The sequence below is a fragment of the Accipiter gentilis genome, chromosome 25 (assembly GCF_929443795.1).
Source record: "Accipiter gentilis chromosome 25, bAccGen1.1, whole genome shotgun sequence".
Classification (NCBI taxonomy): domain Eukaryota; kingdom Metazoa; phylum Chordata; class Aves; order Accipitriformes; family Accipitridae; genus Astur; species Astur gentilis.
The window spans coordinates 5571686-5591486 of record NC_064904.1 but is presented as its reverse complement, the minus strand read 5'-3'; the positions used below and the strand labels follow the sequence as shown (position 1 = coordinate 5591486).

The 19801-nt window shown below is 45.7% G+C and overlaps 1 protein-coding gene across 1 annotated transcript in view; it reads right to left on the bottom strand.

Annotated features, from left to right (window-relative positions):
* LOC126050439 (ras and Rab interactor 3-like) overlaps positions 1-19801 on the bottom strand; it is a 172019-nt gene that overhangs the window by 44491 nt on the left and 107727 nt on the right. The window contains exons 19-20 of the mRNA XM_049828303.1: positions 4544-4730; positions 772-886 (exon numbers count right to left, since the gene is read on the bottom strand). Coding sequence (XP_049684260.1) covers positions 772-886; positions 4544-4730 — 302 coding nt within the window. The remainder of the gene's footprint in view (positions 1-771; positions 887-4543; positions 4731-19801) is intronic.

The window sequence follows — 19801 nt, the reverse complement described above, 5'->3', positions numbered from 1 at the left end:
GAGCTCAGTGCCAGAGGATTTGGATGCATTCATATAAATAAATAGCATGAAGTTATTGTGATGAACTCTTTCAAGTGCATGTTTCTATGACTATCCTAAAATTCCCGTGTTTACAAGTATTTCTTGGAAAGTGGAAATCATATGCATTTATACCAAGGGCTGCCTCAGACATGGCTGACTGCAAACTGGGTACATTTTTGCTTGCTCATGGTAGACTTGGCTGTCTGATTGGGAAAAGCACTGATACCACCAGCCCCAAGACCCAGCTGCTTCCCAGAAACAGCAAGGCATTTAAAACAGTCAAACAGTTTAGGAGTAACCTGTTGTTCAGTATGACAGTATGAGGTGCATGAAAAGGTAATGTAGCAGATGTCAGATGCCTGGTGGGCCCCAAATTCAGTGGCAGAAATAAGAGACAAGAGTCAGTCAGTTAACAAGGCTTAGTCTGTCAGTGCCTTGTGCTTTCCTCAGGACTTCCACCTGGTGAAAGGCAGCTCCTCTCGCTTGATGAAAGCGCTGGCCTGCTCATCTGAGTGTGTTTTATTTTCCTGTTGTGAGTCTGTAAATGATAACACAAGGTGCAGAACCACAGGGGGACCTGAGGTAAAGAAGCCGCAGGAAATATTAACTGAACTACACCATAAAAGCAAGACCTGCTGCCGGTCACAAGAGGAACTTGCTCATTGCAAGTGAGATTACATAAACACTGGTGATCACAAGAGGATCCAGTACAATAATCAGAACAAGACCAAAAAAGTGTAAAGAATTTACTTGATTTTTCTTCTTTAATGTTGTACTCCAGCACACGGGGAGCCTCGTTCTGCACTGGCAGGCGGACTGCAAGGACCATGTTGTTCATGTTACCCTCTCTCCTAACCAAGAATATCTGAAAAAGAAGAAAGGAATCAAAAGCTTAGCTACATTATGTGAGCTTCTGAACTTTAATTTAGGTCATTGGCAAAGAAGTTTTTTATCAGTACAATCCACCTTTAAATGATCTTATTTTAGCTTCGTTACACTTGGTTGAACTTTACATGACAAAAATAATGAATAAAGGGACATTTCATCTGGGTGAAATTCAGACCTGTGAAGGAACCAGCAAAATTTCTATGCATCACTGATGTCCCACTTAAGCTCAAGGCAAACTATTTCACTAACTGAAGAGTATAAAGCTGTACTTGCAATTTGTCAAGTGATGCTCCTCACATAAGTGCCCGAAATCATGGACAATTCACCCTAGAATGTCCCAGTCCAGGTCTAAAGCAAAGGAGTCACTTGTACATTGAGAGGGAAAGGATTCAAATGTCCACAAGTGGAACATAAGGCTAAAGGCTCTGGTGGCCACAGTGCCTCATGGCAGAGTTTTTCCATGGGACCAGAAGATCATTCAGGCTGGCAGGGGCCCCAGAAGGGCTCTTGTCCAACCCCCTGGGTGAAGCCATGAGGCCAGACCAGGTTGCTCAGGGCTTTGTCCAGACAGGTCTGGAGAACCTCCAAGGGTAGAGGCTGCACAAGCTCTTCAGGCAACCTGTCCCACCACTTACTGTCCTCACAGGGAGAAAGTGTTTCCCTTTCTGAACAGGTCTGAACCCCTCTGGTTTCAATGTACGCCTGCCGCCTCTTGTCCTCCCACCATGCAGTGCTGAGCAGAGCCTGGCTCCATCTTCTCCACGACCTCCCTGTAGGAACCGGGGGGCTGCTCTGTGGTCCCCCTGAAGCTGTCTCTCCTCCTGATAGAACAAGCCCTGGTCCCACAGGCTCTCCTCAGTGGGTCTGTGCTCATCTTGCTGCCCACCACCCCTGCAAGGGCCTTTCCTGCAGAGTTGCCCGGCCAGGCAGTGCCAGCCCAGATCGCTGCCGGGGGTCTGCCTTCCCAGGGGCAGCGCTTTGCCTTTGTCCTGTTGAATTTCAGAAGGTTCCTACCAGCCCTGTCCTCCCAGCTTGTCTAAGATCCCTCCTGATGGCAGCACTGACTTCAAGTATATTGACTGTTCCCGAAATCACAGAGCAGATGTGCTTGGAAGGAACTCTGGAGGTCGTCTAGTCCAACCCCCATGCACAAAGACGGATCAACTACAGCAAGTCATTCAGGATTGTTATCTTTTCGGGTTGTTATTATCTCCAAGGACAGAGACTCTACAGCCTCTTGGGCAATCTGTTCCAATATTCGATCATTCTGAAAGCAAAAAAGCTTTTCTTAATGTTTAAACAGAATTACCTGTGCTTCAATTTATGCCCACTGTGCCTCATCCTTTCACTGGATACCACTGAGAATGGTCTGGCTCAATCTTCTGTACTCCCTCCCATCAGGTATTCATACACATTGATAAGAGGCCCCTGAGTCTTTAATTAGAACCAGTGGAACCACTGTAGCCATTGGCTCCCACCAATGGGACCAGCGAAATTTAAAAAAAAAAAAAAAAAAAAGAAAAAGAAGAAAGAGGAAGGAAAAAAGAAAAAAGAAAAAAAAAAAGAAACAAAGAAGTAAGAAGGCAGAAGACAAAAGACAACAGAAAAAAATCTCGTTCTTTGTATTGTGTGAGCTCCTAAGTGTGTTTCTAATTAAAGCTCATTGTCAAGGATGTTTTTAGCTTGTACCTTGAAGCTGCAGATACAAAGACAAAGTAATCTTCACATTTATCTGTTCTTTGATAGCAGGTTTTAGCAGGAGAGGGTCAAGGTACTTTTATAGAAACTGAATTAAAAAATTGGGCTAATTCTGGAGTCTGGATATTAATATTAGAAAGAAGTGTGAGTTGATAAAATGATTCATCAACTATAATGCAGTGGAAATCTATTAAGAAAACATTAATTTCTTGGACAGAGAAATCAAAAGAAGCTTGTCTAGAAGCCAGGACCTTTCTCTGCATGAGTCCCAGTCATAAGGGCACCTCCTGTCACTTTGAAGCACCCACACTAAACACACAGCTTTGGGGCAACTTGACAACCTCGCACAGTGCTGTCATCTTAGGATCTGCCATTCATAAGAAATTGAGCCCCATGGGCTCCGGTCCACCAGCAATACAGCAAAAACCCAAATAAACAGGCACATGCCCAAAACAGGCCTCTTTCTAATACAGGGCAGCCCCCACGTTCTACATCACAGTAAGTATCTGCAGGTAGGAAAAAAGCCATAGAGGCTCTCCCTTCCCCAAGTCCTACCACCCACGTGACAGCATGGTCCCTCTAACCCACCTCGAGAGACTACTGTGACCTGGGATCTCAGATGGCACTATCTCACATTGCATCGGTCAAGTGCTTCATCTGAAATTCAATTTAAGCAACGAGAGAAGTGAAACCTGGAAATGAATCACTTCTGTTTTCCTGAGCGGCACGACTGGTTGCCATGGCTCCAAAGGCTAAAATTGGACCATGCCTGTTCAGATGAGAGCGAGGTGGATCTTCTGAGCTGTACCTAACCCTACTGCCTGGGTTAGGACTGGTACGCAAACCAGTCTCTTCCATGTTCACCAGTGGTGGGAAAGGTGCGGTGCTGATTTGGCTTCAGGTGGGCTCAGTGTGGGCAGGAGAGCCTGCCCTTGCCACGAGACACCTCCAATGCATCAGCTCTTCTCCTGCCTGCTTCGAGCTGCAGCTGAAGACTGTGTCTGAGGATGGTGTGAGCAGGAGGAACAGAGGCAAGATTTATCCCCAGAGGCACTCAGAGGTGGGGAATGGCCCTGCCTGCAGGGAGTGACTAATAACCGAGGAGGCTCGGGGCCATACATAGCTATATCAGGGACAGTCACTCAGGTCTCCCTTTACAGTCAGTGCAGAAAAACAAAGAGAATAATTTGCCCAACTTATTTGAGAAGTCTGGTTCAGGGTGAGGTGCACTGCACGGTCCAGGTTGGTCAGGTGAGTCCCACTGGAGGTTGTCACTTGGCTGTGCAAGCTTTTAGCCCTGGGATGGACTGACTCAGCGAAGAGACAGGTCCAAACCTCCTCAGAGTAGGAGTGAGTGAATTCCCCCTGTGCTCTGGCATCAGCTCAGGTCATTTGCACCTGCCCTCCCCAGACCTGACCAGGACACCTACTCCCTACCATGCCTCACCACCTCCTAGATCCCGGGAATGTGGAGCTCCCTTTCCTAGAGAGCTGTTTTCCTTAAGCAAGCTCTGAGCTTTGCACGAGTCTGCTATTTTCTAACACTCAGCTTATGGGGACCAGTTACCAATTACTGCAATAAAAATGACTCCCAGGAGCTCCCAGAATTTAAGGGCCTTTTCTTCAGGGATTTTTTTTTTATTTTCCAAATTAGTATAGTCAACATACCTATGGGTATTGGTGGTGAATGAGAAGGCATCTCCATGTATCTACATGCTAAGTAAATAAAAGCAGAGATAAGATTTCTTGCTTCCCCAAAGCCATTATATCTCTCTTACGCCATTGAGAGTGGCTAAAGCATCAAAAGGTAATGGAAACAGAGAGCATAGTCTGCTAAACATTTTTGCTTCCACATGAAAAAAAGCGCTGCTCTCCTAACCAGCTCCACCAAGGACAGGAAATGTGGTTATCTGAACTGAAACCACTTTGGACTTACCCCTGCTGTTTCTTTGCCAAGTATTGCCCCAGCCCTTTCCTGGTTCATGTTCAGCTGAAGCCAGACAGGACAGGTCTTGATGAGTTTATCAAGGATGCTGATCCCTGGAAGCGGGAGGCAGTTTCGCAGGGCAGTGGCCTGACAGAGATGCGTCTCTTTTCCCTCTTCGCTCGTATCTCTGACTGGCCTGAAACACAGCAAGGGAGTCCCTTGTAAGAATATCTGCAAATGGGAAACTTGGGGGAAGGAAGGACTGTAAATGCAAACACACAGAGGCACTTACACACCAGGAGAGTTCCTCGAGGGGCGTCAGACCACAGACACCTTGCTACGACAGACGCAAACTGGGTGCACAGGCCTCGGCAGACAGATGTGCCCCGTCCTAAGGACTATGGCCTCACGCTAATGATGCACACCTGGGTTTCAGACCACAGGCTTGCAGGGTGCTTTGTGCTGAGGTCTGTTGGTTTCCGCTCATCTATCTATGTTGCCTAAGCACAGGTACCCAGAGACAGAGGTAAGGGATGCACGGAGGCAGCCGGTGCTGCAGAGGGTAGAGCATGCCTGTCCCCTGGACCCCATCCTCCAGCTGAAGGGTCAGAGCAATGTTTCATGGCTCCAAAGGGAGCGACGTGGCAGAGGAAAGGGGCCACAGACCTTGCCAGCAGCCAGGAATACACACACACGAAGCCACAGTGTCCGTCTGAGGTGTGTGGGGGCCAGGCAGCCTGCAGCTCACCCTGTAGCCATGCCACTGTCAGCACTTCTCTGGTCACACAGGAGCTGTGATGGGCACCGGTGTGGTATCTCGCCCTGCTCTCAGAGCCCCTCGGAGGAAGCCTGCCAGCAGCAGCCAGGGCACCATCAGCTGCTCTCACGTTTTGGCAGCCACCCTCTGCGCCCAGCCTAGGTAGTCTGCAAAAAGGCATACTAAGACATCTCGCTGTTTAAAAATAACACCAAGCGTGCCCTGTTCACCACTGACGAGTCTGCACGGGTGCTGGTGGTTGCAGAGGTGGAGGCTCCTCCACCCCTGCACCCAGGGAGTCACTGGTGGCTGATCATGGGGAGGGGGAAATCCTCCACCTCTGTTGTCACTCGCAGAGTACAGAAGGAGGAGGAGGAGGAGGAGGAGGTGTTAGGATGCAGTCAGCAGCAAGTTATTCACTACAGAAGAGGTATCTTTGCTGATTCCCAAAGGCTGATCTTCAGCAGCAGAATAATTCAGGGTGCTGCCCTGAAAACAGCCCTAGGTTGCTCAGCACGACACAGCAAGTCCTGCAGGACAAGCCTCAAAGGACACAGACATAGCAAACCCTTTCCCTGCGCCAAGGCGGGGGAATGGGAGGGAGCACAGGAAACGTGGAGAAACACCAGAGGGACCTTCAGGAGGGAGGAAATGAAGACTTGAGTTGCCTCTTTTTTTCCTGCCACATTTGTTATTTTGGCCAGTGCTAAAGACGTAATTGGAAGCTCCAAAAAGATGCATGGATCTGAGATGCTGAGTCACAAGAGAGGGGCCATCCTGCAGCACTACATGTTAGCAATGCCCATTCACACCTTATGTCTCAGACCTTATTAGCTGTACAAGACATAAGAATACTGAAATTATGCTGTTGAGAATATTAAAGATCTGGGACACACTCTCCTTTAGATTCCTGTTCTGATCAGAGACACAAAGAACTAATTCTATTTATTTTTAGTCCCTGCAGTCTAATGGTAGACTGGTATTTAATGCTGGTTTCTAGCTATGGCGCTGATTCAACGAAGTATTTATACACGTGCTTAGCACTGCAGTCAGTGGAAATACTTGTGCTGAAAGATCTCGTTGTAACAGCTCTACTGGGTAAGGCTATAGACTCATGGATACAGGCTTGTCATTCATTTGATTAATTGGTTTTAAAAGTAAAGATAATGTAGGAGAACATACACAATATCTGTTTTTCTGCACCAGTTTAGCTGCTTAGATATCAAGAGCTGAAAAGAGGAGGACTCTCACTTTTGATTTGGCCTTATTTCAATTCTTTTTCCTTTTATTTTTAAAGACACAGATCTTAAAGTAGTACATTTCAAATAAGGTCAGACTTAAAACTACTGAAAGAGAGTCCCTTCCAAGGCCTAACTTAACACAGCATGCCTATCCCAAAAGTTAGTTTTTATAAAAATAGCCTTTCAAATCCCAAAAACAACAGTGAGATTTTATTTTTTAGTAGGATTTTTTCTTTTGCAACCCTACAGAGACAGCTTCCTTAGAAAATACATGTTCCTCTGCAATCCCAGTTGCTGATTCAGGGTATTAGCCCACAGAATCTTGTTTTAAATCAATCCATTTTTGAGATCATGACCAAGACAGTAAGAATAAGAGAACTGTGCTTAAAAAAAGCAAATAGAAATAAGTGAAACACTGTATCTTCACTTGTGATAAAAGCCCAGCTTGTCACACAGGTGAGGAAATTTCTTTCAGATGCAACAGCATATGATTTTAATCAGTATCGTCTGAACATATAGAGTAAAACAGTGGAGGACAGCTGTTGGAAGTTAACCTGATTCATCTCTGGGTCACTTTCTTTACAGTAGAAACCAAAAGAAATGCCCAGTAACCATGTGAAAGGAAAACGTGTGTTGGATGGCAACATTCACACTCAGTAATGGGAAAGAAGTAATGAGCTGAAGGAAAAGGAAGGTGAGTTATAATGAAATGTTCCATAACACTGTTAGCAAAAGCTACTCCCCAAATTAGTCACACAAGCATGAATTTGATCTTGCCAATGATGTATGAAACCTAGATCAAAAGGAGGCCAATGCTGATAATGTCTTGCTGTGGCACCAGAAGGTGACATGCATTGCAATAGCTCCAGTGATGCTGAACTTCGTTACCCATTAATTATATAAGGCGAAAAGGGCCAGCAAAGCACTGATGCTCAGGAATCCCGCTGCCTGGAGGGAAATGAGGGACACCAACAAAGACAAGGAAGTAACACAAAGCAGCTTGGACCTGGTGAGCACCAGGCTGGCACGGTGTTCCCCATGGGGGAACCCAGGCTTGACGCAGGCAGAGGCACCCAGCCCTTTTCTCCCTCTGACAGGCATGTCGTCTGGATGGAGTCCTGCTCACAGCAGCAATGCGGGTTTGGCAACAAGAACAACAGACTCGTGAAGAAAAGTAACAGAACTGACCTTCCAATGCATGTGGCTGCATTTAGGGCCCGTTGCCTATGTTTTGGAGAATGGATAAAACACAGAAAATCATTCCAAACTTAGACATACAAGATAAAAAGCAAAGAGTCTGAAAATATTTGTCTTAATGGAAACGTCTCGTGATTTGAGTGTGTGGGGTCTTTAGGTGCAGATGATTAAGGGCAGTCCATGAGGCTTTCTGGCAGAACATGAACCCAGCCTTTTAGGGGCCCTCGGGGATAAGACCCCTGGTGTGGGGTATCCTCCCCTCAAAAGCCATCCCAGAAGAAACTAAGCAGGCTATCGTACCTGTACGGAGGGAGGAAAGGACAGCTCAGCAGAAGGGGATGCTTTGATAAAAAGGAAAGGCAAGAAGACTCATTAATGGGATCATATTAAAACAGGGGAATGTTAGGCTAGACACTTCCTGGCAGGGAGTTATAACAGATGATGGGGTAAGTTCCCAAGAGAAGGGGAAGAGGACCGCATTGCCCAAACCTCTTAAAATGCCATGTTTAGAGCAGTAGCAAATGCTTTATTGAGTCAAATCCTGTGCTGGCTAAGAAATGGGAGTGAATGACCTAACGGACCTTTTCCAGCTGTAATGCTGTGACCCATGACACACCAGTTGACGCAGTTATGGCACCGATGCTTGACTTCTTTCCTGGGCACATCTGTCACAAAGATCCAGATGCTGGGCTGTGGGACTGCTTAATCCAGCAATTTAATCTGGCTCCACAGTAGCTCTGTAGCTGCAGAGAGAAGGAAGCCCAAGCAGCTCCCTGGGTTCTTGCTGTGCTGCCAGCTGAAGGGATTTGCGGGGCCACCGTGGTTAGCAGCTGGCCTTTGCTATTTCGCTCACTCAGAATTCACGCATCAGATGATTTCTAAGCTCACAGTTTTCAGAAATAACATGCAACTCTCTCCTCCTTCTCCCACAGTCCTGCATAACCCTTTGACTGATCCAAGCAGGTGCTCATTTTTGTTAAGTGTGATGCAAAGCTCAAAAGCTGGCCCTAGAGCTACCTGCCTTTCATTTCTTTTATTGAGTTCTTACTGCAAGGTACTTTTAAATCCTGCAGCTGCTCTGCTAAATTGAACTCATCTGGGATGCAGGGAGCTGTGTGTTGCATACTGACTGGCAGCACAGGCTAATTAATTGCCCAGTGATTACATTCACACACCTGCCTCGGTTTGGCAGAAGGTATCAGGTTGCTTGTTGGAAGTGATAATAACGACAATGGTGATTTGAATTATTGCAGAGTGACTGTACACTGAAGTAATGACACCACCATGACTCATTGCTTTAGAAATGAAGAGTCACACTTGGCAGCTGAATATTCCCAGAAATCATCAGAACTGCAAGGGGATGTAATCTGCTGAATTTCATGCAGGTGCAGGCCTGGGCATACCTTTGCAAGGGACTTCAGAAATAATGCCACAGACTTGCTGATGCTAAGGGCTTCCTGGCTGTACTGTATAGGCCTGGTCACTCTGAGTTTCCCCAAGGCAGCTGAGACACTGAAATTGTGTGCAACAGCAGCAGGGACTGTCAGATGAATTCTTCACTCCTGCACATCTGCAGCTTCTGCCTGTCACCAGACCAGATCTGAGAAGATGCATCAGGTATTATTAAATCTGAGTCTTAAATCGGAAATCAAATGCTCTGTAGTGCACTGATAAGTAAAGACTGAGGGCCTTAGCATTGTTCAAATAGACAAGCTGTAAGAATTAGGAGATAGTTTTTTATTATTATGTTTTATTGCTTTTATTTCTCCCCCTGAGTATTAGAGGACATCAAGGGCGAGCAAGAGCAAGGCTTTGTTGTGCTGTCCTCAAGGAAAGAGGTACTCTGCTATATTTATATTTGTAGCAGAGCAGGCATGTGGGCCAGCTGGCTTGCTACAGAGGGAGGAAGATGGACAAGTGGCCATAAACTCCACGTGCCAGGTGAAGAGCAACTTTTTGCACCAAAGCCACCTGGTACCTGAAGGGATACCATTCAGGACAAGCCAGCTTGTATTTGAAGCTCACATGTGGAAACCCTTCAAGCACAGCAACACAGTTTACAAGGAGCACATGAAGCAGGAAGAAAAGACAGATGCTCCTGAAGCTGACACAGCAGTCCTGGTGGAAGTAGGTGGGTGATGCTGGTAACTTCTGTGGTTAAAAGAGAGAGTTGGGAGCATGGGGCCTCATGGAGATAGGTCAGATAACGGTGCTATGATTAAAGGACTGTCAGAAAACTCACAGCCCTGTTTTACATTCAGTGTTACAAGCAATCCAGTTGGACTTGGTTGCAGGGCTCTGTGCCACTGGTGATAGAGGCAGATCTCTGTATCCCTTTTTTTTCATAGCACCTTCCTGCTGAAAAGAGCATGAAATTCTGAACCCAGCACACTGAAGAAGGAATTATCAGAATTACATGAATAGCAGCAAAAGAAGTGCAACAAGGTTTCATCAGTTAAGACCATTGTTACATGCACAGCTATGTATGCTTTCCTTGGTTTGATATCACTTCTGATTAGGTAGACACATTAAAAATCTTTGTTCAGACACATGTGAATTCATGTGCTGTTACCTTCAGTTCACTGGGAGTGAAGTTATGCAGTGCCCCAGCTAGAGGACATCAAGCTTCATTTTGTTTCCTTCTTAGATGGGGTCATTTTTCAATGCCTTCTCATTACTCTCATAAGCTAGCCCATCTTTGCTCACTTGATCAATTCAGACCAAACTAACCCAAGATGGAGAAGAAGGATTCATTTACTTTCTGGACCTGGCTTGAGTCACCTTGCTGGATTTTCATTTCTTTCTTCCAAGAGGTGGTGGAACTGAGGCACTGCACCCAACCTAGCTACAGGGAGAGCTCTGTCATCTGTAAACTTCTTGAATCATTTCATCATAAGACAGAGTATTAGGAAGATGAGAAGGCAGCAAAGTGACACATGGAAAAACCCATAGCACAACAGCTAACTTTGTGCACCAAATGTTAAGACTGCCTCCCAGAAAATTCAGGCTTTAATAAATGTTTTTTCATAATAGAGCCAAGAGATCTGACAAAAATCAAACCAACAGGAAAAAAACACAATGGAAAACCCAAAAAGCAGAAAGAGAAGAAAGTTCTTGAGGTCTTCAGAGATCACACCCAACTGATTGCCACCCTTTAGTCAGAAATAAAAAACAAATTTCTTGTCTGACAGGCGAAAAGAAAGGGAAAAGATGTAAAGCGTTAAGCCATGGGAGCTTCCTGCACTGTAAGGTTCTCAGATGTAGAGAAAAATTGGATAATGGAAGTGACATGATCGGCTCAGTATGTCCCATGAAGCAGGCTTGCCTGTTCAGTAGTCCTTCCTACCTTGCAGAATGCTTGTGTTACTGGTCCACCTTGGTGACAAATGCATAGCTCAGGAAGTTGTGCTTCTCAAACTGTGGTCTGTGGACAACCTGTGGTTGGCAGAGAACTTCCTCTTGCTCACTGCTCTCCTTGTTTCCACTCTACTTTTATGTCCACCCTACATCTGTTTGGTCTTTGATCTACAGTTGATACTTGGTCTTTCCACTCAGCCTGGAAAGCACCATGCTTAATAGCCAAAGCAGCAGCTGTTCCAGTTGCCAAAAGGTAAGGCAAACCAAGGGTCTCCCAAACACCCTGACACCTCATAGCTCAGCAAACCTCTCTGTTCCCCACATACTCCACTTTCTATTACAGGGACCCACAATTTCAACAGTGAAGTTTTGCACCCTGTAATTGAAGGCTCACTTCTGTGAGCTTTTCTGTACCTGCCAGGGATTTCCAAACTGCCCGCCTCTGTGAAGGCTAGCAGGGGCTTGCGCACACAGACTGCAGGCATCCACATCTCCCCAGCTGGACCCTGACTGCCTCTGTTCGCATATGTTTGCCACAGTGGAGCAAGTCATCGCCCTGTGTGGGAGCTCCACTAATGGGCACAGAGGGATCAGTTGTGGGACAGTTCATCTGCCCTTAAATCACTTACCAGCTCACCAAGCCCTCACCTCCCTGGTCACAGAAACCAAGGGAGGAAATCACAAAGATGAGCAAGTGCTATTATACTCCTTGGGGGGAAGGGTGTAATGGCCACTTGTGCAGATGGAAGAATGCTAATTCACGTATCGATCTATTAAGCGGCCACAGTTTACTGCTCACATATGACACCAGATTGCTGTCTTACACAGTACAGGGCTTCATTTCAAGGTCTGATAGACCAGCATCACACTGAAGTAACGGTGTGGACTTGTACTGCTGCCTGCAGAGCACAGCAAGGATAGCTGAACTAGCTTTAAGGATGTTAGCTGAGCCACAGGAGTAAGCTCTGTGCAAAAACTTGGAGCTTGCTGGCAGAATAGCTTAGCTTGTGCTAAGTTGTGGTGCCCTGGCTGCTGCTGTTTACCAGGTTTAAAGCCAACAAATTTATTTTTCCTCATTACTGCCATCACGCAGTCAAAGGACCTGACCTCAGCTTATCCGGATTTTGAACTGAGCAGAATCTTGCCTCCGTTCAAAGGTCAGGAGTCAGGTCAGCTCTGACGAAGCCTTGCTGGATGGGAACTACTGATGTCGGGAGGGACATGTAACCACTGTCACTCATCAGGGCGCAAGCCCGGTGATTAAGACTAATGATCATTCTCTAACAGCATAAGCAGCAGGGCCAAGTCACTCAGGAGTGGAGAAGGAGGGGGTGCTTGCAGTGCTTCCCGTAAACCACCCAACCACAGCAGCTGTGTTACCTGCTTGGGTGTCTGCTCTAGTCACTCAGAGAGAGCTCCCATTGCAGGGATGCCCATCTCCAGTGTTAGGGACCAGCTCTCAGCTCCTCTAGAAGAGCTGCTCTTCCTCCTGAATTAATCAAGCTTAGTTGTAAGTGCCTACAGTGAAGCAGCGGCAATACCCCTGTCAAAGCCTCTTGTTTGAGCCTGTCAACAATCTTTTTCAGCACAGGAGTGCTCTCAAGGAGCAGGGAGGTGCAACTAAACGTTTATTAAGTTGCTAGCTTCACTATGTTTCCTAGGTTCATTAGGTCTGTCCCCCCATTTACATACACAAAGGTATGTATATTATAAAGAATTGCATATGCATAAAAACCCCAAACAAAATACAAGGTAATTCACATTACTGCTAGTACTCAGGCCAGCTCTACTTACAAACAAGCCTTCTCACACTCACAGCCATGACACAGGCAGAAACAAGATAAAGAACAAACATCAAAAATTCCCTGAAGGAAGAGGCCTTCTTTCAAAGCCCTTTTTTTCCTCCAGTCTAGCTGTTTCCTGCATTCAGTAATGCAGAAGTTAATGCAGATGGTGTATGCTGCCTATGGCCCCACAGTGGACGTGGGCTACTGTATCCTACTGTTGTAACATGACTTGGCTTGTATTCACCTCACAAATTATACTGCTATCTTTGTGTAACCTTGCACATATATATTTTGCATTCAGCAATTTGTCTCAAAATATCTTATCAACCATCCTTCTCTTTTTACTCAGTCAAAACTTACTTTTGCAAGTCAAAACCACTTTGCAAGTTTTATTAGCCTACTCCCTTTCTAACAACAGATGGTTGCTGTGTTAAAGGTAAGCCCTTCTCCCCCCATATTCATAATCAGAGCTTTTCAGGTCATTTGTCCTTTGCCTATTTCAAACCCGAATTATTCTCTTAGGAATTTCAGCATATCAGCAAAACGAAAGAATTTTGTGCGCAGGCAACAAAGGATAATTTATAATTCTGCAAGGCCCTTTCACGGCAAAGAAGAGAGCTTCTGAAACACGGGCCTAGCCAGGAGTCATCTCTGGCAAGGTCAGAGGAGCCAAAGAAAGCAGATTTTTCCTTAACAAAAAGCTGCAAAAGTGTTTGCTGGATAATTCTACCAGAACTTCTCTGGAAAGGCTTGTGAGGTGCAGGAACCAGAAGCAAATGTTTGGAAGAAGAAAATTTCCTAAGCTATAAGAACATCAGAAGACAGATGGGTTTGTTCTGTGCCTTTGAAAAACACCTGAAGTGTTAGAAGCCCAGAGCACCCCTGTTTTGACTGGAGAGCCAGAGCTATTGACAGAGGTTTTGCCCTTTCCCAGCTCATCTGGCCAGGAAGGAAGACAGGAATGAAAGCCTCAGGAATGCTTTTGTCTATTGTACTCACTTAATAAAGAGAGGAAAGGAAAACAGAAAATAAAGGGGAGGGAGAAATTCCCAAATTTAAACTTCATTAAGAATATACTGTAGTTTTGCTTAAATAAAACCATTCTGTTTCAAACCCTATATATTATAAAATATTTGAATCGGCATGTCACGTCAGAGCCAAAACCCTGAGCAAAATATTAAGAGAAAATTCAGACTAGTTATAAAAAGCAATGGCTTTCCTCACCCTGTGAGTGAATTTAGTGTAGACATACAAGACACACAAGATACGAGGTGCTAACCACACAGACTTGCATAAAGCTGAGCAGTCTTCCCCTCTTCAAAAAAATACCTGCAAACGCTTATCTCAGTCATGATTTGCAACTAGAAATGGCCATTTTGCCAAGGGAAATAAATCCATTGAACTTTCATGCTGCGGTATCTCAAGGAGCAGAGCATGGGCCTTCAGAGGTCCCCCCTCTCATTAAGGCAACATGCAAAGGGTCTTCAAACCAGTCATTCAGTCACTGGTCTGCAGGCTTGTGTGCAGACACGCAAATATTCATATTTTGGGTAAGATTTCCTTCCAATGTCAGTGTGAACGCATTTCAATACATGGTGCTGTTAGTAAAAAAAAAAAAATAAATCTAAATCTAAACCTACTCTTTGCTGTCATCCTTAAGCCTTACTCCAGCAACTTCATAATCCCCATATTTAATTTTGATTAGGCATTGGAGAAATTTGTTTATTTCTTGCTTTATGATCTGATAGGATCCCTGCCTGCATTCACACTGAGGCAAGGTTAGAGATCTGCCTTCCTGGGGGAAGGAGAGGAAGAAGAAAAAAGGCTTGTTGGGGTATTTTTGGGATATGGAAAGGTGGTGAAAGTGCACGGTCCCCTGCCGCAACGATGAGGGAGGTGTTCTAGTTTGCTGGGCTAAGTTGAGCAACCTGCCCGGTGGGTGGGCATGGCCCTCATTGTCCTGTGCTGGTGGGACAGCCTGGGGCCAAAGAACTCAGTTGGCGGAGCAGTGTCAGAAACCGCTGAAATGTCCCTGCGGTGGCTGGGAGCTCAGCATGTGATAACAAAAACTGCCAAGCAGCAAGGCAAGTCTGTCAGCTCCTGCAGAGCCAGCTAAACCATTGCTGGGACCTCAAGCTTGTTCGTTTAACAGTGTTTATGGTCACTTGGTCACCAGGGCTACGATGTAAGTAAATCACAGGCCAAAGGCTGTGGGTTCACAGCAGTTTAAGACAATCTATAACACGGGTGCCTTGGTCATGTCCTCCCCAAAACATCAGTGCTGTACCCACCCCCACCTCCAGGATGCCATTGCTTGTCTGACCTTGGGGCTATCCGAGTCAGGGGGTGGGAGGGTGGAAGAAGGTTTGTGCTGGACATAGCTCTCTGGCCTGGCTCCCTGCTCAGTTTGGTGAGGCATGAACAAATATTTGACTTGGATTCAGCCCACTGGCACCAGTCACCCTGAATTACTCCCTGGAGCTGCTTCTTCTCTAGTAAGACCAGAGATCCTCCTGGGTACACAGGTTCCTAAATGGGACACAACAATTAAACACCTAAAATTAGGCAGGGTGAATCCAGGCTAGATTTAGATAGCAAAGGGAGATGCCAGAATGCCAGTCCAAGGGACTAACCCCTACCATCCATCTCTATCACAGGCTGCTCTTCACAGTGCCTCTCTGGCAATCTCTACCACAGTTTCCCAGCCCAGAGGACCCATCCCTGCTGGGAGGGTAACAGTCACTTTCCCTTCTGGCTGGAAAGGTCACCAATGAGATCCAGTCTAAAACTAACTAACTTCTAATCCTTAGAAAGGATTAGAATGGAAATTCAGTACAGATTTACACCGAAATGTCCTGTGTTACATATTTGTCCTCTGGACAGAAAGGAAAGTCATCCAAAGCGAAGCTCTTTCCCATCTGCTGATTCAGCAGGAGAAGATCTAAGCTTTGCCTGGTTTCTGGTTTTTTGTGGGGTATCAGGAGTGACAAATTCCTTGGAGAGAACTCATGGGGAAAAAAAAGGAGAGAGAGAAGAGAGAGAAAAATTCTTGGCAGGCAAGATGAAAGTCTGGGCCAGGTCCCAGGCTGTCGTTTAGCCAAATATGTGGGAGAACCTTCTTTTGCCTAGAAGTCTGCTAGCAATTTGCAGAACAGTGTTGCAGGTAGCCAGCAGAGCTGTCAGTCTACAGACTCAGCTATTTTTTTGGTCTCTCTTTTGTTTCCTTGGTGAATTTTCCCCAAGCAGCACAAAATGCAATCCAGTTCACAAGAGGCTGCAGCTGCTCCCTGTTCTGCCCAACAGCTGCTTTTACAAAACAGAGGCTTCAAAAGACTGGCTTTCTCCGGAGGGCCACTGGAGGGGTGCACCTGAGCTGTGTGGATTCCCTAGATTTGGCAAGGTTTTCCCAGCATCCAAAAGGCTGTATGTATTCACTTGGTTTCAACAAAGCACTTGAAATTCCCCAACAATTCATTAGCCTTGCAAAAGCAAATAGAAAGTACTAATTAACATGGTCAGGAGATAATTTCAAGCAGTGAGACAGGTCTTTCAACCCCACCAGGAACAGTGTTGATCCACAGACCCCAACAAGTCACACAGAGCAAATACCAGCAGCCCCAGCACTTTCAGCACCATTATCTAAGCCAGAAATGCAGCCCTGCCTCAGAGAACAACTCCCAGGGTGTGGTTTCATGTTCATCCTAATCCAGGGCAATGGCAGGACACTGCTGAAAGGGCAGTCCCCTGACCCCACTTGCACACACTCCCAACACTTCACTTTCGCTGCTTCTCTTGCTTCAGCTGTAGAGGCTATGTGAACACTGAGGACGCTGGTTCAGGTCCCTAATCCAGCAGGGAACGCATCCACCAAAAAGAAAAGGCTTTCTGAGAACTGGATTCTGTTCCTGGCATCACCCCAAACCTAAAGCATGGTCTGGGGCAAGGCCAGGGTTTAACTACTTAACAAGGATCCAGGGGATTGGGCTACCAAGTAAGTAACTATAATCAAATCAGCTCCATGAGCTTGTGCCTCAGTTTCCTTTACTACAGTGGCAGAAGCAGGTAACTGCCTTCAGCTGGTTGTTGCGAGGCTTAATATTTATGAAACACCCAGAGATCCTCTCATACATACAAGGGCTTTATATTAATCATACAATGTTATTATGATTAGTGAAAACACCTTCTCCCTTTTAAAGGTACCAGTAACGTAGAAAACAGAAATACTTTACTCAGATGCAAATATATTCCCCGCTTAGCAGAAAGATGATGGAAAGTCTGGGAAAGGCACACTGAGATATGCATGTATATATTCATCTGTGTGAAAAGAGCTGCATTCCATAGTACTCCCTGGCTTGCATGCATCTAATAGAATCTCTATTTAGGAAAACGTGACTAGCATAGCCAGCTATGCAATGCTCACATCTGCTAATCCTTTGCTGCTCAAGTAATCATCTTCACTTGCAAAAAGATTTATACTATTTTGGGTACAGGCGAAGAGGAGCTAAGTGCTCCAAACCTCTCGCAGCTGGTATCTTGAGGGAAGGATTGCCTTAATATTCTCACTCCAGCAGGGTACATTGATGCAGGGATGTCATTTCTGGAGGTGGGTAGAATTACTTGAGATAGCTCAGAGAGGTACAACAGAGGAAAGGCTTCAGCTACAATATTTACCATACTGGGTGATGCTTGTAGCTTTATTATATTTGCACAGTTTAAATAGCACTGCTTGCTTGACCACAGCTGCTTTGCAGTGCTGTTTTATCATGTACTTTCACACACATACACATAACCCCACAAACTTCACAGTTAAAAACACCAGCTGAAAGCTTGCCTTGCCTCTCTGAGAAGCAAGCACCTGACAACCTGGGATGGATTCTGAACTCAGCGCCTCTCCAACTCTGGAGAGTTAGTCCAGACTGACACCAGCATGTAGCTCCAACTCAGCCATGTGCATATTTGTGTTTTAGGGATTCCCTCTGTCAGGGGGGAGAGTGGGGTTGGCACATGTGTTCCTACATTGTAAGAGCAGATCACGGATGCCAAACAGAGTGGTGGAGGGAGAGTGGGGTGCCAAGGGTCTTTGCAGAAAATGCAGTGTACACACAAGTAACTTTGTGTAACAGCCCCACACTCCTCCACAGCAGATGGGGTGCAACCATTGAACAAGGACAACAGTCCTCTACCCTGCATACCACAGGCAGCCCTCTCTGGCAAGGAAGTATAGAAATGGTTTGACAGCCATGTTTTAACCTCTACAGATGCCGTGCACCATTTTTGGTGGATAATTCCTGTGGATGCTTGCCTGCGTGTTCAGCTGTCTTCTCACTGCTGCTTCTTTTTGTGCAGCTAGATCAATGCCAGAGCCTGGGTGTGCCCAGCACCCTTACATCTCCCACTTTGCAGTATAGATGTGTCCTGCCCCTGTAATCATGAATTTCAGAGTTCTCCACTGCTGGCTGGCCCTCCTAGAAAAGCTGCTCACCCTCATTCAAGTGGTGTGCATGCAGGACTGGACTCAGTAATATATACCTCCTCAAGTACTTTGCTCTTCAAATTCACGGGCAGCCCGTGTTGATTTCACCCCACAAATGCCATACTATGTCCCCTGCAGCCCATGACTAGTAATTCTAGTAAGCTGACCTAGCTTTGAACAAGTCCTACAGCTCTGATAACATAGTCAGTAACCCAGGCCATGCTCACTGGGGCTGTAAGGGCATTGCCTCCTCTCATTCAGCAAATTCTGGAGAAGAAAGCACGTTCATTAGATCTCTTATGTACCACCTGTGCCAAAATTTTAAGAAAGACATTTTCTTAGACAGGCAGACAAGCTGGAATGATATTAGAATACTGAAGCTGGAAGGTTTTAGCATTATAAAATACCTAACAAGCACTCCAGACCCCTCCAGCTCAGACATAACAATCAAACAAATATTCACAGTGGCAAAAAAATCACTTACCTGTCCACATACAACCCCCCTAAAAATTTGCAGAAATGTAACTGGGGAAATAAGAACTAGCAGAATTTTGATCTCTTAATCCTCAAATTAAACATCCCATAGGAGGAAATTATTTCTCCTAAAATAGACTAATTAGTTGACCAGCAGAATTTCTGCTACAGATCTCGCCACCCTGAGAAACTGATGTTCGTATCTCCTCTGAACAGAACAGTGATTTTCAAGCTCTTCTCCTCTAAACGTCAATATCATCTTGCCTTTGCCCCTGTAAAAACTTTTAACAAATTTCAGTTAATCCATTCTTATGTTGTTCCAGTGACTCTAGTGCTGCTACTCAATTATTCAAATCTGTGACAACTGTGGTACAGGGAGGGTAAAATCAGCAAGCATGAGGTCTTGACTTTCCAGTTCGTATTTGAAAATAAGCACCATTTACTTAGGGGTCTACTTATTTACTTAATCTGTATTGCAATAGCATCCCCAATCCTCATTGCTGGAGAGGGCCCTTACCTCAAACTGGTTCAGAAATCCAATGTGCAGCTGTGGCAAATGGATGTGGTTGCAGCATCCTTGAGGAGAAATCCATGCACAACCTCACTGCCTTGGGGGCCAGCTCTGGTACGAACTGCCAGCCAGTCAGAACGCCATGGATGAAGAAGTTGGAGGAGGAGACAGGTGGATTTTGTAAGTGGTTACCAGAAAAGTGACTCTGTAGGAACCAGAGCCAGCTGTGAGAGGTCACAGGAGCTCCTTGGAGTGTGCATGTAGGGGGATGGGTGGACAGAAGTTGAATTAAAGACAACTGAGTGATTTAGTCTAGCTCCTACCTGGCTCTAGATGAGGATTTACTCTGGAGATTCCACTTTAGTTACTCATGGTAAATACCTGCCCAACACCACAGAAAAAATTAATCTCAAAATTAGGATTAGGAAATAATCTAGGACACAGCCTGAATTGCAGACCATTGCTTAGAC